This window comes from Eptesicus fuscus, chromosome 9 (genome assembly GCF_027574615.1).
Source record: "Eptesicus fuscus isolate TK198812 chromosome 9, DD_ASM_mEF_20220401, whole genome shotgun sequence".
Taxonomy (NCBI): Eukaryota; Metazoa; Chordata; class Mammalia; order Chiroptera; family Vespertilionidae; genus Eptesicus; species Eptesicus fuscus.
The window spans coordinates 62,563,609-62,589,616 of record NC_072481.1 but is presented as its reverse complement, the minus strand read 5'-3'; the positions used below and the strand labels follow the sequence as shown (position 1 = coordinate 62,589,616).

The 26,008-nt window shown below is 47.4% G+C and overlaps 1 protein-coding gene and 1 non-coding gene across 2 annotated transcripts in view; both read left to right on the top strand.

Moving 5' to 3' along the window:
- LPAR3 (lysophosphatidic acid receptor 3) overlaps positions 1-26,008 on the top strand; it is an 82,812-nt gene that overhangs the window by 24,600 nt on the left and 32,204 nt on the right. Inside the window, exon 2 of the mRNA XM_008139479.3 lies at positions 1,363-2,119. Within this exon, the coding sequence (XP_008137701.1) occupies positions 1,384-2,119 (736 nt within the window). The 5' untranslated portion in view covers positions 1,363-1,383. The remainder of the gene's footprint in view (positions 1-1,362; positions 2,120-26,008) is intronic.
- Positions 19,721-19,804, top strand: MIR9337 (microRNA mir-9337). The gene has a single exon (NR_129164.2). It is a non-coding gene; the product is annotated as a microRNA mir-9337 (primary transcript).

Here is a 26,008-nt window from a genome sequence, read left to right as displayed (position 1 = left end):
TGCTTGTCCTGATTCTGTATGTGGTATTGGATTACAGAGTTTATAAGATCCTTAAAAGCTGGGGATTTCCATTAAGCGTTTGCTGTTAGAGCCACTTCATTCCCAGCAGTGAACTGCTCAGGGCCTGAGCCTACTGGATCTCCCACAGACACATCGCAGCCTCATTGCTTGTGAGGGAGCCCATGGTTATTCTCTCCAGACACTAGATTTCCTGACCTTCAACCCTGGTCTTCTTTGATAGAACCTTACATGGCTATACCCAGACCCTTGTGAGGCAGAACATCCCACCATGGATAGGAGGATGGGCAATCAATCTTAGAGCCTGTGCCCAGCCCCTTCTTGGCCCAAACCCTCAATTTTGGGGTCCAAGAGATCTTGGAGCTGAGATTAGTATCTTCCCTGTCTGCCTGGGAAGATAACCCAATTTGGGGTCTACTTTCAGACACGTGTCCTGAGGATTTGCCCTTGCTTGGCAGTTATGTTCTCACATCCTTGGACGTCTGTCCAAACTCCAGATCTCAGTCTTGCCCATGAAGGCCTGCCCTCCCACCACCTACTGTGTTGAAGAGAGCTCAGGGAAGGAAACTGACTCAAAGCAATTGAGTTGGAAAGTCCAATAAACAAATTCACATTGGTACAATTTGGACTAGAGATTAAGAAAGAAGTAAACAAAAAGGCAAGGAAGGAGTATTGAGACCAATCTCCGGCCTGTACCACATGCTTGTCAAGTGAATGTTGTCATTGTACTTGAAACCAAAAGATGGCAAAAGCAAGATCAGGAGTGGAATCAGAGTGGTGGAAAATTGAACTCTTGGGGAAGCCACTTGGTCATGTGAAAAGTAACTCAACACCCGTTATCTTGGCAAGAATGTGCCTGTCATTGCCAACCTGCCTTTGATTAATGAACAGAACCCATAAATAAGAAATGAGCTGGAAACCACCAGAAGAAAGCATTAATATGCTGTACTGCAATCATTACCAGGACAGAGTGGATATTGCAGGGCTCAGAATATTTGATTTACTGCTGCCTCCATGATCATTTATTCATTGATACATTCAGGCAGCCAGTCAGCCAGCATTCAGCAAAGACCTGTCTTGGGGCAGCCAGGGAATATAAATTCTGGGGTTATAATGGTGACATTTACGCTCCTTCACTGAGCTTGCACCTCGCCTGGGAAAGAGACAACAATTACCCATGTGAGATAAATGCTGTGATAGGAGGTCAGGGTTGGGTCCTGGAGCCAGGGACATTTACTGAGATTGGAAGGCTTGAGAGAAACTGGCCGGACAAGGGGCAATGGGTGGTTTATTGATTGATTTTGCAAAGAGTGATATTTGTTTCTTCTTTAAATTTCTTTCTAGGATGTTCAGTTCTTCTCCACAATGAATGAGTGTCACTATGATAAGCAGATGGACTTTTTTTATAATAGAAGCAACAGTGACACTGCCGATGACTGGACAGGAACGAAGCTTGTGATGGTTCTGTGTGTTGGAACATTTTTCTGCCTGTTTATTTTCTTTTCTAATTCTCTGGTCATCGCAGCGGTGATTAAAAACAGAAAGTTTCATTTCCCCTTCTACTACCTGTTGGCTAACCTAGCTGCTGCAGATTTCTTTGCCGGAATTGCCTATGTATTCCTGATGTTCAACACTGGCCCCGTTTCCAAAACTTTGACCGTCAACCGCTGGTTTCTCCGCCAGGGGCTTCTGGACACTAGCTTGACTGCCTCCCTGACCAATTTGCTGGTGATTGCCGTGGAGAGGCACATGTCAATCATGAGGATGCGGGTCCACAGCAACCTGACCAAAAAGAGGGTGACGTTGCTCATTTTGTTTGTCTGGGCCATTGCCATCTTTATGGGGGCGGTCCCCACACTGGGCTGGAATTGCCTCTGTGACATCTCTACCTGCTCTTCCCTGGCCCCCATTTACAGCAGGAGTTACCTCATTTTTTGGACTGTGTCCAACCTCGTGGCCTTCCTCATCATGGTCGTGGTGTACCTGCGGATCTACATGTACGTCAAGAGGAAAACCAACGTCTTGTCCCCACACACCAGTGGCTCCATCAGCCGCCGGAGGACCCCCATGAAGCTAATGAAGACAGTGATGACTGTCTTAGGTAAGAAGAGCCCAGTGAATCATTCTTCCCATTCATTCAACACATATTTATTGAGTATCTACTGTGTATAAGGCACTTACTAGGTAGTAGGAATGCAGCAGTGAGCAAGGACAGATATAAATCTCCACCTGCCTCCAGCTTATATACACTAGTAGGGGAAGACAAAATGAGTATTCTAATAGGGAGAAATAAAATAATTGTATAAAATTTTTAAAATAACATAAAATAAGAGGTTAATGACTCTTACTGGAAAATTAAAGCAGGGAAGGGAGATGAGGAGTGCTAAGCAGGTATAGTTTGCAATTTTAAAAAGCACTGTGAGAGCCGGCTCCATAGAGGATGACTTTTGAGCAGAGACGTGAAGGTGTTGAGGGAGCCAAGCTCATGGGTGGGGAAGGGCATTCCAAGCAGAAGGGGCCTGAACAGAAGGAGGCCAATGTGGCTGGAGTGGCGTGAACTGGGGAGAGTAGGAGGAGATTGCATCAGAGACCTGAGGGTAGAATGGGGCAACTCAGATTATTTATGCCATGATCCTACTTAGGTTTTAATGGCCTCTCTCTGGCTGCTGTTTTGAGAAAATACTACAGTGGGGCAAGGGCAAAAGCAAGAGAATGTCTTATGAGGGTACTTCAGTACTCAGGAGGGAGGATAGTGCTGGGGACCAGAGGGCAGATTGGAAGTGATGAGGTATGGTCAGATTCTGGATGTTTCTAAAGGTAGAGTTGATAGGATATGCTGACTGGTAAGATATGAAGGAATTGAGAAGAGGAGGGGAAGGTGGAGAGTGTTGTTTACTGAGGTGGGGAAGACAGAGAGAGGGAGATAGGGGGCAAGGTCAGGAGTTTGGTTTTGGACAAACTAAGTTAAGGATCCTATTAGACATCTCAGTGGAGTCACTGAGTAGGCAGTTGGATGTATGAATCAGGAGTTCAGGATTAGGCATGGGCTAGAGATCTATATTGGAGAGTCACTGAGGGAAGAAATGCTGGATGGAGATGAGAAGAGGACCCAGGAATGAGCCTCAGGACAGTCCAATGTGAGGAGGAAGGGAGGCAGGGAACAGCCAGCGAAGGAGCCCCAGAGGAGTAGCCAGGAATCCCGGGAGAATGTGGTGGCCCAGAAGCCAAGAGCGGGAAGCCCTGGAGGATAGGCAGTGTCAGCAATGGAGTCCTCCTGAGAGACCGAGTCCGATGAGCTTACGGGGTTTAGCAGAGCGGTCGTATTATAGTGACCTTGAAAAGACTGAATTTAGTGTAGCCAAGAGCCCGATCTGAGCAAAATGAATAAGGAAATGGAGGGGAGGATTTAGGACAACCTGAGAAGTTTGCTTTGACCTGTGAGCCCTGTACCCTGAAGACACATTCAGTGTAAAGAATGTTCCCTTCATTTTGCTTTTTCTATGGTAGATGGCTTGTTGTTCCCCAATTCCAGGCCTGGGTTACAGGTAGAATTTGGGATGTGTGGGCAGACACCTTTGTGGTTTCACAGGCCTTGTATTTGAAGTTAGGAGGCCTTTCCTCACTATGGCTGCAGCAATGGGGACTGTTAGTGAGAGACCCAGGAGTATATTCCGGGCAAGTCCCAATGTAAAGGAATTAAAAAATGAGTTCTCAGGAAACAATCCACATTAGAGGATATAGGGTGTCTGCAGTGTGGTGTGGGAACCATCATAATGTTTCTATGTCCTAAAACTGCTAGTAAGATTTGCAGATCAGCAGACACACAGCGTGATAGTTAAAATAATTTCCAACTCAGGATTTATTTTTGTTAACTAATATTTATTTATTTATATATTATTATTATTATTATTATTATTGTTAATCCTCACCCAAGAATATTTTTCCATTGATTTTTAGAGAAAGTGGAAAGGAGAGGGAGAGACAGAGAGAAACATTGATGTGAGAGAGAAATGTTGTTTGGTTGCCTCCTGCATGCACCCCGACCAGGCCAGGGAACCTGCAACCAAGGTATGTGCCTTTGACTAGATTTGAACCTGGCACCTTTCAGTCCATGGGCTGACACTCTATGCACTGAGCCAAACCAGCTAGGGCTTAGTTAACTAATATTTATGTAGTGTTTCATATGTGTCAAACATTGTCCTAAGTATTTTACATGTATGAACTGATTTCATGTTCATGGCAACCCTGTGAGGTAGGTACTACTATTACCCTATTTTCCAGATGAGGAAACTAAGCAGAGAGTTCAAGCAGTATGCCCAGGGCCATTTGGCTGTTACTGGTGGAACCAAGATGGCCAGTCGGCCTTTGGAGTCCACATGTTTAACACATATTCTGCAACTACTTTTGGTTGTTTGGACTTTTTATGGGTCTCATCTTTGTCCTGTCTTCTGCTTTGACCACCTCCTTCTTCTTTGAGTGCCTTGACAAGAACATAGACAACAATAAGAAAAGGGGGGTCGGTTAACCAATGGTTCCACTCTTGAGCGAGAGAGGATATTTTTGGTAAAGAGTTAAGTTTGTTATTTACTGGTAGTGTGAATGGACTCGGCTGCTTTTCCTGCTTAACTTACAAACATAATTGTTTGTTTGGCTATGTGTCTTGAGCAACTACCTGCCCGATTAAGGAGAAAGCTTAACTTTTTCAGCATATGGTATTCACATGCAGCATGAGCTAGGAGAAACTTCTATAATCCTAGGTAGAGAGAGTAGGACTCTTTGCGATGTGGTCATAGTCACGAACTTTGGTTTCGTAGGTAACTTTGTCTGGACCATACGGAAGGGTTTAAAATAAAGCAGCCGTGTGGTTTTGGTAGGTGCGGTATTGGATAAGGGAAACACTGGAATAAACAGTGAAATTGCCCAGCAGGATAAGAGAAGTCGTGGCATTGAGATGGAACAACATCAGGGAATTGGTTGATGAGAGGAAGACAGTTCGGTGTTGACTTGGGGAAGTTCCTCCGTGGTCAGACCGAGGGATCTGCTGGAAGACGGGAAGTCTGGGAGCCGGGGAAGTGAAACTGAAGAGCTAGGTGGTCTGAGGTTTTGAGCTGATTTCTTTGGATAACAGAAGATTTGTTTGGGTTTTAACTTCAACTCTGTCATTTTCTACAAAGGTGATCTGAAGCACATTAGCTCACCTTTTTTGGTTGAATTTCCTCATCTGAGGTGAAACAGAGAATCTTTAAGTTCTTTCAATGTTATAAAATTCAATGATCCTGTTATAACCAAAAGTCACCAAAGCTGATGCAGAGTTCTGTGGATTGACTGTGTATCAAGCACAGAGTCTTCTTCCCTGGGAGCATCTACCATAGCGTCCGCTCAGGGAGGAAGCCACTCAGTTGCTGTCTGATACATGAAAAAATTCAGTTGCCTGAGACAAGTGTTTTCCATGTGATAGTATATCAGAAAAATCAACAGTGCTGGCATCTACCATTATTGTTGTCGCTGGTTCTGAGTATGTGGAAATTAATAACTTAATGTTTATTTCTATAATGATTACCTCATTTAAATAGCTTCATTGTAAAATACTAAACCTTTCTATTGACTCCTTGCTATGTATGTTGTAAGAAAGGTTAATTTAAGATTAAATTTTCTTATAAACACACCTTTTAAATATTAGAAAGTCAATCAATGCCTACATATTAACTGTTAAGCAGCATCTAAGAGGCAAAAGGTTGCATGAATTTATTTCAGAGAAAGGGGGAGGGATGGAGAGGTCTGTAGAATTTGGGGAAGACTTCTTAGAGCGCTTGGGATGTGATCTGGAAAAATAAATGGAGTTTGTATGGGCAGGAAGGGAAAACATTCTAAGTAGGAGAAACAGTATAATAAAAAGTGTGACGGTAGAAACATCTAAAGCTTTTGCAGTACCACCAGGAAATCCCTAGGAGCACAGATGCATATTGTGGTACAATGGGAAATAGTGCAACTGTGAGCTGGAAAAGTTTAGTTGGCCATCCTCTTTGGAAGGAGAGAGGTAGACCAGAAGACTTTTGTGTTTCTCTCCAGCTTTAGGATTCTGGTCGGACACAAAGGCATGCAGAGCTGTATAGGGAGCAGATTCTTTCCTCATTGAGGGAGGTGGAAGCTGTGAGGATGGTGTTGTGAATTTTAAATCTGTGCATGATTGGAAAGGCATCTAGTCATCGTGTTCCCATTTCAGCAGCCCTGGGGCAGAGTGCTTGCTCACTCCTGGGTTATGAAGTGTGATGGGCCCTGTACGTGAAAGAAGTTGTTTATTGAATGTTCTCGTCGAAAAGGCACTGGGGACATAGGATCTTACTTTCCACAGGGCACAAAGGCCCTGCCCAAGAGAGAGTCCTGTGTTTTGGAATTCTGCTTGTCAACATGTTAATCATCTGCAGCAACCAAACACACGAGGAACCCCCCGTGGAAACCTCTCCTGTACCATCAGCACAGCGCCAAGTGAACTGTGCAAACGGGTGGTTTGTTTCCCAGACAATGGGCTGGACTTGCTTCTATTTTGCAATGACTTGAAATGCAAAAGAAAAGAAAAGTTGAAGGGATTCGTGAATTACACTTTTGAAATCTTCCATGAACCCTCCTGTCTCTTAGGGTGGTGTTTTTCAAACTGTAGGTGTTTTTCAAAGTGTCAAGTAATGAAATCAATTTGGAGGTTGTAACTGACACTGTTTTATAACGTGTGTGTGAGTGTGTGTGTGTGTGTGTGTGTGTGTGTGTGTGTGTGATGGATTATGGTATAAAATGTATTTCTTACTATGGGTTATGGTCAAGAACGTCTAAAATGTCATGGTTTTAGGGTCAAGGTTTCTTTTTTGGCCAATAAAGAACTGAACTCTTTTATGACATGAGAAACATTACAGGTAAGGGGCTTTCAAAAGATCTGTGGTAATTGAAAGAAAGAGCTGGACACTTTTCTTCTCATTCCTCCCTCCCACCTCTTCACTCAGATCAATACTAACTCCTGTTTGTCTTCTCTCAGGGGAGAGAGGAAGGAGGTAAGGTGGTGGTAACAGAAGAAATAATTTTCGGAGCTCTCATGCTGGGAAATGGGTGAAATTAGTACCATAAGGAGCCTTGCTAGAGTACTCCTAACAATCATACATGACATTTCTGTAACATGGTGTCCCTTTCAGTGTTTTAAGGCATTGTTCTCATCAAGTCTCACAGAAATCCTGCAAGGGAAGTGGGGATGATGTTATCCTGTTTTGCTGCCACTCCCCTAGATGCACCCTGTACTCAGCCATAATTAATTATTGACAGTTCCTCGTTTTGCATCCCTAAGCCTCTGCACTTGCTGGAATACCTTTCCTCTGGTTCTGCCTGGGAAACTCCTATTCATCTGTAAGACTCAGCACCAGGGCCTGCCTTCCCTGAATCTTTCCTTGCCCTGCCTCAGTAAATCTGATGGCTCCCTCCTTGGGGCCACCTGTGTGTTGTCTATACCGCAATCAATGCCTTTATCTTTAACTAGAATGTGTGTTCTTTGAAGTCAGGGACTGTACCTTATCTATCTTTGCATCTCTAACGTGCAGCACGCTGTCTGTAACACACTTGCTGAGATTATCATAGGTTGAATAAATAAGGAAGTCGAGGTTTAGGGGAGGTATGTGGCTTTTCAAAAGCTGGAACTATAAGTAGGACCCAGGTTACCTCACATGCAGCCGGGCCGTTGGCCTGCTCTGGCTCTGACATGACTTGCCTGTGAGGTCGCTGGGCTGGGGAATGAGGGGGGTCTCGCTTTATAACACGGGAGACAGGTCTCAGGAGACCACGTGAGAGTGCTACATTGGGAAGAGGAAAACGAATGAACATTTCCGAGTGCCCACCGCAAGGAGCTCTGCATGTGACATGCTTTCAGGATTTTATTTCACTTAATCCTCATAGCAGCTCTGCCCATCTGTTTTATAGACGGGGAAACTCGGGTATAAAGCATCTTGCCCGTAGACTCTGACTGGTACAAATAATTATCGTTAATACTCATTGTGGGCTCAATGTGGCTCTGAGCGTTTTACATGTTCTATTTCATTTCATCTTCATGACAGTCCAAGGAGGGAGGTTCTGTTATTATTACCAGATGAGGAAACTGAGGCCCAGAGGGGTTCGGTGTCTTGCCCGAGATTAGAAAGAAAGCTGAGATTAGAGTCCCAGCAGATTGGCCTCAGGACCCCACTCTTCAACGTTAGCAGCCTCTTGTAAGTGACGGGGCTAGAGCAGCATTGAGCCAGGTAATGGGGTATAGAGCCTGTATGTCCCTTGATTCCTAGTTAAGGTTATTTCAGTAGAGTCACTTGATCGCTCAAGTTTTAGCTCGCCCTTGATTGGTTTTAAGATGTTGCAGCGTGGTAGTAACAGTCATGACATTATATCCCAGGCCTGACACAGCTCCAGTCTTCAAACCATATGTTCACTGAAGTAAATGGCGAGAGGAGGGGCCCTGGAGTAAGGGGGACCCAGATTTAAATTCTGGCCTTGCCACTTCCAGGTTGTGTGACGCTGAACAATGTGCCTGCCCGCTTCCCCCTCCGTTCGATGGGGATGATAGCAGTACCTCTGGCCTGGCCAGGTCTTGAGGGTACAGTGAGATAACACACACAAAGTACCTAGTGTGGTGCTGGCACACAGTAAGTACTAAGCAACTCACATAATAAGCACTAAGTGCTAAGGAGCGTAAGCTACTCTTAGGCACTGACACGCGTAGCCATTTCTGATGACACGCGGCCGCTGAGGTGGCTGCATGCTGAGGATGAAACATTTGCGAAATAATGTTTTTTTCCTCAAAGTGACACACTACCCGAGTTATGCTCAGTTTTTTGGCGAAGTTTGACACACCAAGCTCAAAAGGTTGCCCATCACTGTCTTAGGCCTTTGTTTGACCCTGAAGAGCCTTGCCCAGAATCCAAGCAGGGTGTCCTTTCCCCGGATGATGTCACAGGCACTGTAGGGGTGGGGACTAGAGACCTGCTGGTGGTGCCATCCTGGTGGCAGGCTTTGTAAAGTGGACAGGTAGCCTGGAGGAAGCTAACTGGGTGTGCTTTGCAGAGGCTGCCAGGCAGCTGGCGAATGGCACCAGCTTGGTTCCAGGGGACCAGGGCCAATCTGAACATGTGGTCACCACCACCCCTACCCCCAGGGAAATTCTGTTAATGATTCCACTTTTGCAACATTTATGAAAGAAAAATTATAAGCGAGATCCTGGCTATCAAGTGTTAGCTTAATAAAAATCTCGTAACACAGCACCAGCACCTGTGTGTGGCTCTCTGAGACAGTCCTCATAAGAAACTGTCCTCATCTTGCTGATGCCTCCTACCAGGATGCCTAGTTAGTCAGGTACTATTACCATCTCTACTAGGATTGGAAATTTAACCTTTGTCAGAACAGAATGGGGTCCGGAACCCAGACCGTTCAGTTTCTGTTTCTGACCTTCATCAATGAATTGTCCTTGCTCCATTTAAAAAAAAGGAGGGGGGTACACATACATGCACCCACACATGCACACGTGCACACACATGCAGAAACCAGGAGTCCAAAGATGCTAACCAGAGCCCCTGGGAATTCTGAACATTTGCTTTCAGCTTTTGTGGACTTACAGTGGCTTCCGTAATCACAGAAGCCTGCTCTCAGTGTTTGCTGCCTTGCATGCCTTAGTAATCAGATATCTGCTAAAAAAAAAAAAAAAAAGGGGGGGGGGAAGCTTTGCCTTAGGAAGTGCTGAGTGAGGCGATCAGATGGTTGGCACACAGGAGCTGCCGTGTTGCTGTGCAGTCATGTCAGAATGCTTCATTCTTTTCACCGTCAAGCTGCCCAGGCACCAATCCTGAGTACACTGAGCCCAGGGTTTTCATACTTTTGCCCTGAAACAGCGAATCCAAGGAGCACCTTTGTGTGCTTCAGGACAGCGCAGCAGGGACAGGGGCCTTGAGGGAGAGAGGCATTTATTCCAGGGCAAACTGAATGGGTGAGTGCAAACATAACCTCCTTCCAAAGGCTGCTCCTTGCGATTCTGCTTGACAGACCCCTCCATTCCGAGGGGGAGGGCAGTGACGGAGAAACCTCATTGTCTCATGTTAGAAGGAAGACAGCTTCAAATTAAAAAAACAAAGCCCACTGTTGCCCGCCACCGCATCCCACCTTTTCAGATCGTCTCCACTTGTTGACAACTTCCACCCCCACGGGTTTAGTTCCGCCCCAGCCTCTCCTCTGCTCTCTGTAGCCCTTTATCGCATGCCTGGCTGTTGGTTCTTCTTTTTCCTGCTTCGTGGTTGCAGATGCCTCCCTGTGAGTCAGAGCAGAAGTCATTTTTCCAAATCACCATCCTTGTTTCCGGCGTAATCACTGCTCTGCTTTCTTCCTTCCATTTCCTCCACACACCCCTTCAGTCCTACTCCTCTCGGTCCACTCCAATCACACTTCCTCCTTCAGAACTTTCTTTCTAGCTTTTCTTCTTTATAGAAACTTGAAACCCTCCTCTTCATCCGGGACAATGATTGAATACCATATTGCCTGGGTGCAGGGTAAAGAAACACTTCTCAAATTCTATCTCTCCCTCCCCCCCTGAAATAATTGATAGGTATAATTGTATATATTTAAAGTGTACAGCATGATGATTTGATATACATGTACATTGTGGAATGATTACCAAGATTAAGGTAATCAACACATCCATCACCTCCCATAGTTAATTCTGTTTATTTTGTTGTTGCTTTTGTGGTGAGGATACTTACTACGTACTCTCAGCAACTTGCAGGTAAACAGTACCATATTATTAACCATGCTCATCATGTCGTACATGAGATCCTCAGAATGTATAACTGAAATGTTGTGCCCTTTGACCTACATCTCCCATTTCCCCTCCCCGCAACCCTGACAACCACCACTCTACTCTGCATTTAGCAACTCCCACCTTCCTCTCAACCTATCAGTATCCTCAAGCTCCTACAGGGGTTTTCATTCCATTTATTTTTTGAAATTGGCTTCTTTCTTTGCTTTGAGCTCCACATGTAAGAGATAGCATACGGTGTTTGTCTTTCTCTGGCTTGTCACTTAGCAGAGAAGTTCCATTACCCAGCGACACCCAACCCTGCTGCCAACACCCAGGCTCCTGGGAGGCTTAGGGTTCCAGAACTCAGGAATGCCTTCTCCTAGGGCCTCCATTTCTGCCAAAGGAGAGTGGGGTTATCACCTGTCACACCTCCAGGCTAACACCTGGAATAGCCTGGTGTGTGCTGACCCCTTGGTAGAATTTTATCAAATCCGTGCCAGTAGTGTTTGTACTTGTCAAATATCCACTGGGGACTGTGCATCTAGTGGGTAACAGGCACACAGGTTGGGTGGGAGTAGGGAATAAAGGGTGTTTGCTGGAATCCCAGCCTGTCACAGACCCAGGGGTCCACAGAGAAGCTGGGAGAAAGGGCAGGCGAACCCGTAGTGTTGGCTGGGGACACCACAGGTGAGCAGCCCTTCTCCCTGTTCTGAGAGTTGTCCCTCTGGCCCAGCCACCTGCTCTCCCTCCCCACCAGATGGTCATTATAATTGCAGAGTGTGAGGAGGAAGGATCCCGTTACCTTGAAGAATCAATAGCTGCTGAGAGATTTGCCCAAGGTCACCTTGTAAGTCATTGCTAGTGTGTGGCCAGAGCTCTGGTCTTCCTAGTTCCTGCTTCTCCTAGTGGCTGTCCCTTCTAGCCCCAGTGTAATGCACCTGGCCTCGGACGCCTGTGTGACAGTGGTACACAACAGGGATTGTTTGTTTCCATCAAGTCAGAGTTTACTGCCCACCAGTGGGACTGTGTTAGCCTTGATGTTTTCGGAACAAGAAGAGATTTCTGCTTTTTGTACTTATTCATCATAAACATTTATGGAGTACCTACCAGGTTTTAGTCAGTTATACAAACTAAAGATGCGGCCTCTGCCCCGAAGGCTCTGCATCTGTGCTCGTTCTCATGTTTTACGGTTCTCAGGAGACGACCAAGGTCTGTGAGTCAGTGGTTGGCTCATGTGCGAGATAGATTACTCAGAGGCAGATCTGCTCCAGGTGGCCTTTCGTATCTACAACTTATAAGGGATCCTTTTTTATAGGCTTATCTGAGGAAATAGGCAACTTACCAAAAGAAACGATAACAAAAATATATACACAGCGTCAAGTTGTAGGCATCAGGGACGGCACCAGATGTTAGACCCCTGGAGTCAGACTGGCAGTGGGTTCAACAGCCTTGGCATTTGACTTCCCGCTGGGAAAGAATTCAGAGCCAAGACCCAAACAAGAGAACATTTATTTGGTAAGTCACAGAGGTAGAAAAAGTAATTCCTAGAATAAATGGGCTTAGGAAACAACTTGTAGAGGTAAAGGGAAGGCCCTTGGAGCTTGGGAGTGAGGAAGCCAATGGTGATGCCTGGGGCAGGGAGAGAGAAGGGGAACGGGAAGGGGAAGGGACAGACACAGGTATGCTCCCCGTGGGGAGAGCTATTGGGCCCTCCATCCTAAAGGGTTTAAGGTCGGAGATTTTAGGGGAGGTCCTAGGGGAAGATCTCAGTAGAATATTCAGCCGTTTTCCAGGTGTGTCCTTTCAGGGTTGTGGTCTCCCCTGATTGATTGGTTGGCCAAGGCAGGGGGTCATTATTCAATGCAGCTGATCCTGAGGTCAACCATGGATGGGGTCGCTGGTCTGATTTTGCTGCTTTTCTGGGCCTGGAGCTGAAATACAACTGAGGCCCAGATGTTATCTCTAGGGAGGACAAGGTCAGGGGGTCCAAACGTCAAGATCAGCACTATGCTAGGGGAGGAAAAGTCACCCTGGGGTCAAGGTCCCACCCTTCAATTGCCCATTGCCGGACACCTGGGGCTTTCTACCCTGGTGACCTTCTGTGCCTGGCCCATCATCCTTGCTCTGCTATCATCATGTCTAACTGCCTACCACAAGTGAGGGGAGTCCAGGCAAAAAATGCTGTGGATGGTCTATAGAGGCCTCCTTGAAGAGGTAGGATTGAGCCAGATCTTAGTATGACAAGTGCAGAGGAGAGGGCATGCAGATAGGAGAGGTAGGGTGGGAGACAGGCATGCACATAGCTAGGGAGACCTGGCCAAGGCCAGGAGTGCAAAGTGGGGACAGGGCAGACTGACTTCTGGAATAAGGGCTTTGCATAATGCCATGTGGTTTGAGAGGCATTCTGGAGTCAGAGAATAGAAGGCCTTAAATCCCAAGATTGTGTGGACTTTATTGGCAAACACCTGCGGAGAGCAGGTGGACACCTTGTGTTTGTGAATTGGGCCTGAGGTGTGTATGATGCGAAAACAACAAAATAAACAGAATTAACTATGTGAGGTGATGGATGTGTTAATTATCTTAACACATTCCTTTCTTCCGTGCCACCAGCTGAAGCATCTTCGTAAAAAGGGTGGCACATGTGACTAACTGGGTAGATTCAATTTTTATTAAAATGTTATGCAGGCTGAATTTAATAGGTCGGTGGCCATTCTTCATCCCACAGCTAAACTGCTGTAACTGGCAATGGAGAGCACCTGTAGGATCTTGGGGGTACTGGTGGGTTGAGAGGAAGGTGAGAGTTGCTAGATGCAGAGCAGTTTTAAAAAGATGGAAGAGAGAGAGAGAGAGAGAGAGAGAGATCATGATGGGGGCTGCTGGGATTGGCCCAGGGCTCTGTGGGTTGTAGGTGGCTTAGGTGCCAGAGAGAGGCAGAGCTGGCCAGTCATAGCAGGCACTGCAGGAAGGTACATGTGTCAGCAACAGGCTGAGTCTACACAGAGAGGGAGGAGCAGCCGGGGAAGCCCAGCAGGAGCTACAGGGGAGCAGGACAGTGGGTGTGAGCTTGTGGAACTCAGGCAGGAGGCAGAGATGGAATAAACAACTGACCAAGGTCCAGGAAACCTGAAAGCGGGAAGCAGGTCTCCACCCTGAAGCAGGTCTCCACCTTGGAAACTAAGATGCCTTTTTTTAAAAAAAAATATTTTTTTGTTGACTTTGGAGAGGCAGGGAGAGGGAGAAAGAGATGGAAACATCAATAGAGAGAGAGAACCATCGATAGGCTGCCTCCTGCACAGCCCCCATCAGGGACTGAACCTGCAACCCGGGCATGTGCCCTGATTGGGAATCGAACCGGAACCTCCTGGTACATAGGTTGACACTCAATCACTGAGCCACCCCAGCTGGGCCTAAGATTCCTTAAAGCCTTTGAACTTTGCCATTTATCATCTCCCAGCTGATATCACCTTCCTGCTTCCTTCTAACCAAGAACATAGGAGTCATCTGGCATGCATGCCCCTTCACCAGCTTAGCCAGCCTGCACAGGCCCTGTCCCTCCCTTTAGCTTTCTGGAGAGCAATGCTTCCCGCCTCCCCAGGAGCCTGTTCTCATCCTTATCTTTGCTTCTCTGTATGTTTGACCATTAATAAATATATCCCCTGCCCTAACCAGTTTTGGCTCAGTGGATAGAGCGTCGGCCTGCAGACTGAAGGGTCCCGGATTCGATTTTGGTCAAGGGCACCTACCTCCATTACAGGATCCAGGGTGCATGCAGGAGACAACCAATCGATGTTTCTCTCACATCAATATTTCTATCTTTCCCTCTCTCTTCCACTCTCTCTAAAAATCAATGGAAAAAATACCCTCCGGTGAGGATTAAAAAAAAAAAAAAGATGTTGAAAAACAGATAAATAATAAAATATCATATATAATAAAAGCCTAATATGCTAAGTGTCCGGTTGTCCGGTCGTCTGTTCAACCAATCAAAGTGTAATATGCTAATGATATGCTAAGGTCACTCAACTGCTCGCTATGATGTGCACTGACCACCAGGGGGCAGACAATCGACCGGTTGCTATGACATGCACTGACCACCAGGGGCAGTCGACCAGTCGCTATGATGTGCACTGACCACCAAGGGGCAGATGCTGTGACTGGTAGGTTAGCTTGCTGCTGGGGTCTGGCTGATCAGGACTGAGCAAGACAGACCGGACATGCCCTGGAGCCCTCCTGCGGTCCCTCCCCAGCTGGCCAACCTCCCGCACCCCTCCCTGGCCCTGATTGTGCACCGGTGGGGTCCCTTGACCTGGCCTGTACCCTCTCACAATCCGGGAGCCCTCAAGGGATGTTGGAGAGCTGGATTTGGTTCAATCCCACAGGCCAGGCCAAGGGACCCCACTGGACCCCACTAGTGCACGAATTTGTGCACTGGGCCTCTAGTTTTAATATATAAATATTTATAGCCCCTGACCTTCCCTTCCCTTTCTAACTGCTCTGTCTCCTTCCCTTTATTATCCTGTTAAAACCTGAAACCATGGTGGGCGAGCTGCCCCCACGGAGACTGTGCTGAGGAAGCATAGCCCTCCTGGTTGCTGAATTTAGTGACCTGCTTGACTCCCCTGTGGCGCGGCTGCCTGCTGCCTGCTACAGTTGGACGGCCTCTTCCCCGTTCTGTTCCTTCTCTATCTGTTGGCCAGTTTCTTGCATCTCTGGCCATCCCTGAGCTGCCCTTGGCTCCTTTGACTCCCCAGGCTCTCTGGAGGTGGTCGGACTCACCCCTGTGGTGTGGACCAGCGCCTCTGAGTGAGTGCCTCCCAAAGCAGCGTCTCCATCCTCAGCCTCTCTCTTGAGGTCCAGATCTCTATTTCCAACTGCCTGTTGCCCACGCAAACACCTGGACGTCCTGCAGGCACTGCAGCCTTCATCTTCCCCCATGAACCTACTCCATGTGTTATATTGGATGTCTGCAGTGTGGGTCCCATCTGCCTCATCTTCCAAGATGGAACCGTTGGCAGCTCCCCCACCGCCCCCCACTCCCTATATCCAGTTAGTGAGCAAGTCTGCTGGAGTGGTGTCTCAGATGCTACCACATCCCTTAGACAAAGCCTCGCCATTCTGTCTGCATTCCCTCCTCTGGTTTTACCTGCCCCCGGCCTTCTTCCATACCACCAGCTGAACCATCCTCCTAAAAAGCACAGTTAACACTGTCTAATCTTTTCTTGGCTCCTCCTGCATACTGGATAAAGCCCAGATTCCTTAGCTGGTTTTCAAGGCCCTTTTCACAGTTCTGTTCCCAGCCTCTTTTCCAAACACTTCCCTTCCCACACAGCCCATGCTTTTGTCGTGCCAAGCTCTCACCACTCTGCAGGTGACAGGTGTGCAGGGATGGCTTGATGCTCCTCTCGGTTTTTCTTCGCATGGATGGGGCACTCCTATCCATCTTTCAGGATCCTTCCCTGAGATGTTTTCTGCCTCCCTCAGGCAGCATTGATTATCCAGGGCTTCTATAGCACACTCTACATATACATACAAATATTTAGCTCGTTTTATTATCATTGATTCACTAAATCCTCGTATCTCTTGTCAGGGACAGGACTGTGTATCTTCATCTCCACAGTGCCATAGTACAGCAAGTACTCAAAAGAAGTGTTTACATAGTGAACTAGCAAACACATTCACGGGGTGGGTCCCGGGGCAGGAACGGCGCAGCTGCCCCAGCCTCTGTCCTTGTCCTGATCATGACCACAGGGTTGCTTCCACGGCCACTCAGGACCCTTCTCACTAACCCTGTGGTGTCACAACATGATTCGCTTCCTGGATGCAGGACCCCTGTGTCCTGGTTCTCACCAACGGACTTCTTTGAGCCGGGGTGAGTTTGAAGAGAGTACCAGGTAATCCTGGGACTGGAATTGACTTGGTGAGTGACCCTAAGGCATAACATATTTTTATTTTTTTATTTCTTTTGGCACTAGAGGTTGAGGGATCACCGGGGAGTTCCTGGTGATTATTATGTCGTTAATTCCCTCTTTCACAGGTTAGCTGGTTACTTGGGAGGTGGTTCCATCAGGGTTGCTAACAGGACCGGGCCTCTTGTAAAAAAAAAAAAAAAGGCAGGAAAAAAGTACACGAAAGATACAAGATACAAGTTCTTTACTTTCTTCTGCACATCTTCTCTGCTCACACCCGGGCTCTGTTGTGCCATCAGGTCACACTTACACAAAACAAGTTCAAAGATAAAATTACTGAGGGTGTCAATACGGCCACAGCAGAGCTCTATGCCAAGTGCAGGGCCCTGTGTGACCGCAGAGGCCACCCACATCGAGGCTGGCTGTGCTGCTGACTGCGCCCCTCGGCCTGGCCTAGCCCAGGACCACGTTACTACGATGCAGGGCACTTTGGGGGACTTAAGTCCCATCCAGTTCGCTTCCCCAGGGTGACACGGGCCAGCCGGGTGCGTTGTCTCAGGATCGAGCTCCTCGACTGTGGAGGGATTTTCTTAGGGCCTCCTCGTCTTCTCCAGGGGAGCGGCCTTATCCCCACATGAGCACCAGCAGGAAGTAGACTGAGGCTGTGCGGCTGAGACAGTCCGGGGCTCCCACTCACAGCCCATACGAACTGGGTTCTCCAAGAGTCAGGGAATGGCCCCTGCTCTGGGTCTGTTCTGAGCCTGCTTATCGAGGCTTATGCAATACAGTGTTATATCCAGACTGGATATAAACTGACTGGGCCCACCTCAAGCACCCCACAGCGGGGCCTCGGAGGAAAGAGCAGGACTTTGAGTGTGACTTGACCGGCTCCTGCCTTGGGAAGCCGGTGTTGTCCTCCCAGGACGTGTCCCAAGCTCCTGGATGCCGGGCTCCGTACGTTTAGCCTGAGGCTCTGTTGCAGGCTCCGGGCTCCAGCGGAGTTACACTGAGTTTATTTGTGAGGGTTCAGCACTGGGAAAGCAAAGTTCCTGCGATCTGCATGGCCCCTTGTATGTCTGGGGGCACACGGCAAACTTAGGGACGCGTCTCAGAGTGGAGTCAGTGGAGGACGCCAAGGTGGCCAGCAGCCCGAGTTGTTCTGGGTGTGCAAACGTAGTCCCTGTGCAGCTTAGACGCTGAAACTGTGGCTCTTCAGTAGCGCGGGATGGACCCTCAGAAGGACATAGAGGTAGGTGGTCCGACAAGAGGTTAGTGTTCATTTCCGGGGCGGTAGCTCTTTTCCATCTGTTCTCCTTGGAGGAGAAATGTTTCTGCTCTGAGGCTCCCTGCTGTTCGGGGAGGGGAGCCCTGGCGGGACCTGGAGAGTCTTCAGGCTTCCTGGTCTTCTTCGCTGGGTTCTGTACAACGAGGGATCGTGCAGACCCGACTTCGGGAGCCTCTCTGAATGTGGTCCCCAGGGGCAATGCCGATAACTGCCTGCTGGATCCTGGACTTCTGTCATATGAGAAGGGACCGTGGTTAGCTGGGGCCCCTCAGGGACAGTCTGGAAGTTCTTAAATGGAAGGCTTTCTTGGATTCCCTTCAGTTCAGGAATGAAGTAACAAGGAGAGTTCTCTGCTGGGGTAGAAGCGGGGATCAGGTCTAGGAATGCCCCAGAGGGAAACTCGATGGCGGGCTCAGCCTGAGAGCCTCACTGATGGTGGGGTGGATGGGCCGTGGTCTTTAGGATCTGGGAAAGAAGGATGGAACCTCTAAACTGAGGAGTTCACTGGGGCCTGCAGCCCCTCTGAAGCCCCTAGGGTTAGGCTCTGGGACCTGGGGGTTTAAGGACAGCCTCAGGAGGCTGCAGGGCCTCAGGAGAGAGCAGCCTTCCTGGTTCATATGGAGACTGGCTTCACTAGGCACCGATGTGCAGAGAACACAGCCGAGCGGGGGGCATGGGGCTCATCAGCCAGGGGCAGCCTTGGACAGTGGGAAAGGGAGTGGACTAGGGCCTGAGGGTTCTGCAAGAGAGGCCTTAAGGTCCCTTAAAGACTTACTGGAGCACTGATGCATGTCTTATATTGATCAGTCAGGGGGCAGTGGGCAGAGAGAGCTTCTCACACGCTGGGCATGAAAGGTTAGATGCAAAGCTCACAGCACTCATGTCTCCATAGGAGGTACATTCTCTACCATCCGGGGCTCCTCCTGAGTTTCCCAGAAAGCTCTCTGAGCTTTCCCTAGGCGTGTGAGGTCGTTCCCTGACCTCTCACAAATGGCCCCTGGGATCCGATGGCCTACTTAGGCGGAGCTTCCCTAACACCTCCAGACCAGGAAAGGGTCACAAAGTGATGGCAGGACCTGCATCGAAGCTTAAGGACGTAGTACAGGTGGGGCCGGCCCCATTCGGATGGGAAGCACTGGTCCCCTCGAGCTGCCCCTGTCTGAGCTCTGCAGCAGATGAGAGGCTGGGCGGCTGGCGGGCTGGGCCAGGGCTGCTGGAGCGCACACTGCAGGGAAGGAACTGGCTGGATCTGGGCAGCGCACAAAGGCCCCTGCCTGCTGGTTCAGGCAGAGCTGGGGGAGTGCCATGGGCACATCGGTATAAAGGGCAGATCCTGGAGGACAGCACAGCAGCATGGGCCCCAGAATAATGCCGAAGGGCCACCCAAGAAGGGTTGGGGTCCAGGCAGGAGATCTGGGGACAACAGATGCCACTTCCTCCAACAACCAGGTGCCACAGGCCCCCTTGGGATCAGCAGGAAGCCAGGGTCAGGGGAGCTGCAGGTGGTGGGAACCTGGGTACTGACCTGGGCCAGGCTGGGGATCAGGATGGGTGGGTACATCCTCCGAAGGACCCGCAGGTGCCTGAGAGAGTGACAGGAGTGGGGGAGAGGCCCAACCCCAGCAGTCCTGAGTATCCGGCCGGTTACCATGGAGACATAATTAGAGGGTGAAGATCTAGTAGACACCAGTGTTAGGGCTAAACTGAGGCTTGGGGTTCCTCAGATTCCTCCTGATCACAGATGGGCTCTTGTTGGCTCCAAGGGCTTGGTTTGGAGGCTGGGGAAAGAGGGCCCAGACAGTTACTTGTAGGAATGTGGTTTCAGGAGGGGGTGTGGTGCTTTGTGTCAGGATCCTCCAGGCAGCATTTTGAACGTGTGCACAAGTTCTCCCCCGTCCTGTACACACAGACCAGCTTCTAAATCAGGGGACTGCTGGTCAAATCCTCGAGTGCCTATTTTGAAGAAACTACGGAGGTATTCCGAATATCCTCATCTGCAGAAACCCTTGAGGGGCAAGAGCTACTGTGAAAACAGTGAGAAAGGGAAAGAAAGATGGATTTAAAAAAACATTAAAATGGCCCAGCCTGTGTGGCCCCGTGGTTGAGTGTTGACCTATGAACCAGCAGGTCATGGTTCAATTCCTGGTCAGGGCACATGCCCGGGTTGTGGGCTCAATCCCCAGTAGGGGGCGTGCTGGAGGCAGTCTAGCAATGGTTCTCTTTCATCATTGATGTTTCTCTCTCTCCCTCTCCCTTCCTCTCTGAAATCAATAAAAAATACATTAAAAATAATAAAAAAATAAAGACATTAAAATGATAGATGCCTCAGGAGGTGGAGACACATTGGGCAAGAGGGGAGCAGCAAAGGATGAATCCAGCTGGCTTCAGAGTTTTACATTTGAGTAACTGAAAGAAGAAAGAAAATGGTGGTTTAGAGAGGCCCCAGGTGGAATCTCTGCTATTCCTAGAGAACACAAGCTATCATTTCTTTAAAACCTTTGGAAAATCTGCCCTAACCGGTTTGGCTCAGTGGATAGAGCGTCAGCCTTCGGACTGAAAGGTCCCAGGTTCGATTCCGGTCAAGGGCATGTACCTTGGTTGCGAGCACATCCCCAGTAGGGGATGTGCAGGAGGCAGCTGATCGATGTGTCTCTCTTATCGATGTTTCTAACTCTCTCTCTCTCCCTTCCTCTCTGTAAAAAATCAATAAAAATATATTAAATAAAAAAAAAAACCCTTTGGAAAATCCTCCCCAATCCTCTCTCTAGGAAAGTAAACCACAGGGTAGCCCCTCAAGACTCTCCGCACATTGAAACTGCATAATTGCATATTTGGGTGCATCTGTTTAGTACATTTGCGCTTTTCTGCTTGTCTGTCATAAAGAGACTTTAACACATTTTTGTCGTTGACTTTGTTCTGCTAGTTATTAGGAATAAACTATTTTGTTAGGTTGGAAGGAGCCAGTTTGAATTTGTTTCACATCTCATTTGTGCTGACACCAATAATCCCTTTGTGGGTAATGAAAACAATTTAATGGTGTGGTCCGAAGGAGAAAACAGTATTGCTCAAACTATTAACGCCAGGGGACTTCTCACTGACCTCGCACAACGACCCGCAAACTGTGCTTCCGGTATTATTGCCCTCTTGAGGGAAGCAGGGAATGAAATCTTGCCCCAAAACACGGGTGTGTTAGAGAATGCTTCCTATGGAAAAGTCATTAAGAGAGAAGGCAGAGAAATATAAGTCGCTATAAATGAGAGGGGAGAAGGGACTTCTAAAATTAACCCGATGGCAAGGTTTATAGTTTTGCGCAGCACGTCTGCAGCCCCCGTGTGTCTGAATGGGGCCCGGGAGCCTGTGGGTGCAGCATCTGGGAAATAAAAATTGCATGGGGGCTGGAACTTTCAAAGCGCAGGTTAGGCCCATCATTTCTAACTTTAAAGCTCTGTGTTGGGTGAACTTTTGTGAGTTAGGAACTGAAGCATCTCATATATCTTTAGATTGCACAGAGCGCTGTACGTGGTTGGGCTCAAGGAATGTTTGTTGAACTGAGTTATCTAAGCAGAGAATTCTTTAGAAGACAGTCTTTTATTGCTGTGAAGCATCCCTGGATGACACTCCCAAGGAAGAGAGAATAATAATTATTCTTTAAGAAATAACATCTATGGGCAGGGTAATTGGTTGTTGCCTACCGTTTCAACTCTATACCTGAAACAGCAGTAAAATGCCTTTTCAACACTTAGGAAAATTTATCTGGGGAGTGTTTTTGATCATCTTTCATGATCAAAACAAACTTACTAGCTTGTTTATTTTCTTACTAGACCCCTGATGCTGGAAAATTAATAGAACTTTGTAACATTGGGCTAAAATGTGCTTGCTTGAAGCTGGGGGAATTGGAGCCCACCTGCCTTATTTCGAAAGGGGCCCTCTTATTCGAAGCCTTGGAGAGAGTAGTAACTTTTAGGATTGTGGCTATGTGGACCAGATAGAACATGTTGTCCGGCCCTCTTGTTTGTACGCCTTGTTTGTAGATAACAGTAGCATCTCTGTGACAAGCGAACCCTTAGGAATTCCCAGTGGATAGAATCTCCCTTTCCGCTGTTTGGTGCAGTGAATCACTGCCTCTGCTTTCCACAAGGCTCATATTTCCTCCAAGTAAAGACATGTTCGTTTCCTCAAAGCTAATACTTTTTCATATTTTTAAAAAATCTTGAATATTCTGAAGAGGTTTTCCTAAACTGTTCTGGTTTCTGGTTTTAGATGCATCAAAGCATTTATTTGAGCATAATTAACAGATGAACTGTGATGATGGACCGACACAGTTTGCAGGAGAAGAAACATACATATCGTGCCAAGGGTACTCATTACTGCTCCTGACTCTATCCAGTCCCTTTCACCCTGGAGGGGTCATAGTTCACAGAGCCTTATCAACTACCTTCTTTCTGGGTGAGGAATGGGATGGCACAAGGGTTTAAAGTCTGAGTATTTGGTTCCTGTCCTGCTGTCCAAGAGAGAAACTTAATTTCTCTCCTCCCAACTTTCCTCACCTGTACAAGTCATGACACAAAGCCTCCAGGAGTGTATTCTTAGGAGTAAATTAAATATAATGCTAACAAGAAACTCAAACAATAACATAATGGCTTCTTGGAATTCATGGTTTTAAAATGTTTTCAAAATGTGCCCTATGAACTTGATTTAGCCACCCAATAACTCCGAGCAGTAAACAGGACCGGAATTCCTAGCCTCATTTTATGAGTTAGGAATAAATAAAACCTAGAGAGGTGACAGAATTTGTTCATCTGACTGTTGAGCTCAGAATGTAAATAGTTTTATAAATATAAAGATGCTTTGGCACCTTTTAAAACTTATATCAGCTCAAGCTAGAAAAACCTGTACTTCTATATTGCACCGCCATTAAAAGTAATATTAGTGCATTTTGTCATTCAGTTCTTCATTGATTCTTTAAGGTGACCCGATTGGGTAGTTTGGTGGGAGATGGGACAGGATCAATAGGGATAAACCTCTTGATTTCTACTATCCTGGGCTTTGGATTCGATGCTTCTGCTGGTTGATTTGGCCTTTCAAGTGCTTGTCATGCTCAGTGGAAGAAGTCCAAACTTCCAAGACAAGATGAAGGCATTTCAGTAGCATGAACAGGAAGCTGGGGGCCCAGCAGAAGCCGATGTACTGCTCCTGGGGGTGAACTGATTCTCTGTACCAGAAACCAGTCCAAACAGAACCTGACAGACAAGAAAGGGGGTACAAAAACATGGTGGGTTTATGGGCCAGTTAAAACCACTTCTGTTAGTAATCAGTCACTTTGTGATCACCATCCTTTTGGGGAACTTTCTTTTCAGTGTGTTAATGCTTAAAAATTACCACATGTCAGAAAGAAAAAAAAAGCTTTAGCTCCAGCCCTGGCTGGTGTTGCTGAATGGTTAGAGCATTTGACGTGCACCAAAGTGTCTCAGGTTCAATTCCTAGTCAAGGGCACATACCTAGGTTGCATGTTTAATCCCTGGCCCCGGTAGAGGCCTGTGCGGGAGGCAACCAATCCATGAATCTCTCTCACATTGATGCTTCTCTCTCTCTCTCTCTCTCCCTCTCCCTCTCTCCCTCTCTCCCTCCCTTCCACTTTCTCTAAAAATCAGTAGAAAAAATATCCTCGGGTGAGGGTTAACAACAAAAAAATGCATTAGCTTCAGAATGATGTTTAAAACCTTTATTATTTTTCTTGAATGTAATACTTGCTTGTTGCTAAAATTTACACATTACAGAAATGTATGATTTAGAAAGAGAAGTCTCCTCAGTCCTCTCTCTTTAGAGAGATCAGAACCACGGTTAACAGTTTGATACGCCGTCTTGCAGACACTTTCCCTGAAAATAACAAAAGCATGTAGGTACCACTCGCACACTCTTAGTAATGATATTTGTACAGATGTGTGTTCTTAATATTCATACTAGTTCTCCAGCGTGCTCTTTTCACTTGACGATATATCGTCGATATTTTTTTTAAGTCAGTATCAACACGTCTAATTCTCTTCAGTGACTGTATAAGATTACATTGTAGTCCATACTGGACTGTTGATATTTTATGGGCTACTTCTAATTTTTCACCATTACAAATAATGCCGAAATAGGCATCCTGGCATATAGATCTTAGAGCATTTGTGGGACTTTTTTTTTTTTTTTTAATATATTTTATTGATTTTTTACAGAGAGGAAGAGAGAGGGATAGAGAGTTAGAAACATCGATGAGAGAGAAACATCGATCAGCTGCCTCTTGCACACCCCCTACTGGGGATGTGCTCGCAACTAAGGTACATGCCCTTGACCGGAATCGAACCTGGGACCCTTGAATCCGAAGGCCGACTCTCTATCCACTGAGCCAAACCGGTTTTGGCTGTGGGACTTTTTTTATGGACTATATTATTCGAGAATTAGTAGGTCAAGAAAATGCCTGTTTAAAATGTTTGTGAGGTATTTCTAACTTGTTCTCCCACAGAGATTATCAATCCCAATTCCCACACACAATGCAGTAATCTTTTGTTTTCCATCAACACCAGGTTTTAATTTTTAAATTTATTTTATTTTTTAAATATATTTTTATTGATTTCTTAGAGGAAGGGAGACGGAGAGAGAGATAGAAACGTCAATGATAAGAGAGAGTCATTGACTGGCTGCCTCCTGTACACAACTCAGGCATGTGCCCTGACCGGGAATCGAACTGTGACCTCCTGGTTCATAGGTTGATGCTCAACCACTGAGTCACGCTGGCCGGGCAACACCAGGTTTTTATAATGCACGTACCTTTAAATGACGCCTTTCTGCTTCTGCACAAGGTATTTGAAAGCGTGAGATTTATTTATCTATCAATCTATCAACCCCTGTCAGCAAGCCAAGATCAGGAAGCATAGAGGAGCACATTAAAGCTGACGGGGCGGTGAGCACATGTTAAGGTAGAAATCAAGGTATTTGGCTTTTATTCCTGTTCATTCCTTTAAGTAGGACTGACTGCGGGCCAGGCCTTACTGAGGCCCTGGGAACAGAGTGATACGTAGAATGAAGTCCTTGCCTCCCGGGGCTTGCCTTCTGGTGTGGGTGAGCCGTAAACAAATGACTTAGGATGCAATGTCAGGTAGTATTGCGATTTCTGGTGAAAAGTAAAGCAGGGCAGGGATGAAAAGTGACAGGCAGAGCTGGTGGGAGGGGCAGCTCCTTTAAATTGGGTGGCTCTGGGTGGTTCCCTGCTGACGTGATGCCTGAATAGAAACTCAGATGCAGTGAGGGCTGAGCCAGGGATGATCTGGAGGGAACGTTCCTTCCAGAGCAAAAGCCCCGAGAAAGGAGCAGTTTGGAGGGTTCCAGAAATAGCCCCAAAGCTTCACTGACTCTTGCTCTGCCAAAAGGGAGTAGTTGGGCTGCTTGCTTTCAAGAAGGCCACGCTCAGGTGCATGAACATGTGAAATGCCCTGGTCTCCTTAGAAGAGCAATGCCGTCGGAGTAGAGTAGGATTTTGACCAGTAAAATCCATCAGGGAGTGTCTGCCCAGGCTCAGCAGACCTGGCGTTCCTCACAGCCTCTCTCCCTAGCAACAGGACTGTCTGCACTGACGCTTATAACAGTGCAGCGCGGACCCACTGGCCCTCAGAGATTCACTACATGCAGGGAGAAGGTGAGACAGCGCACTCATGGCGGATGGGTCCTTCCTCCTGTTCCTTGGCTTCGTGAGAGCCCAGTTCATTATTAAATGTGCTTTAAATCAACTGGAGATGAGAAGTCACAGTTAAAAAGGAGGTGTTAGAGGGTGGTCACAGAGAGAAGCTGCCACGCACCAGGCCTGGGAATTACTCCTGTGTCTAAAGACAGGTCCCTCCCCCGCCACCCCCCACCTTCCCCCTGACTCCGTGACCCTGGCATGGCCAGAGAACAGCAGCCAGGAGACTGAGGGGTGGCCGGGTGGAGGGTGAATGAGGAGATGGTGAAAGAAAAAAAGGC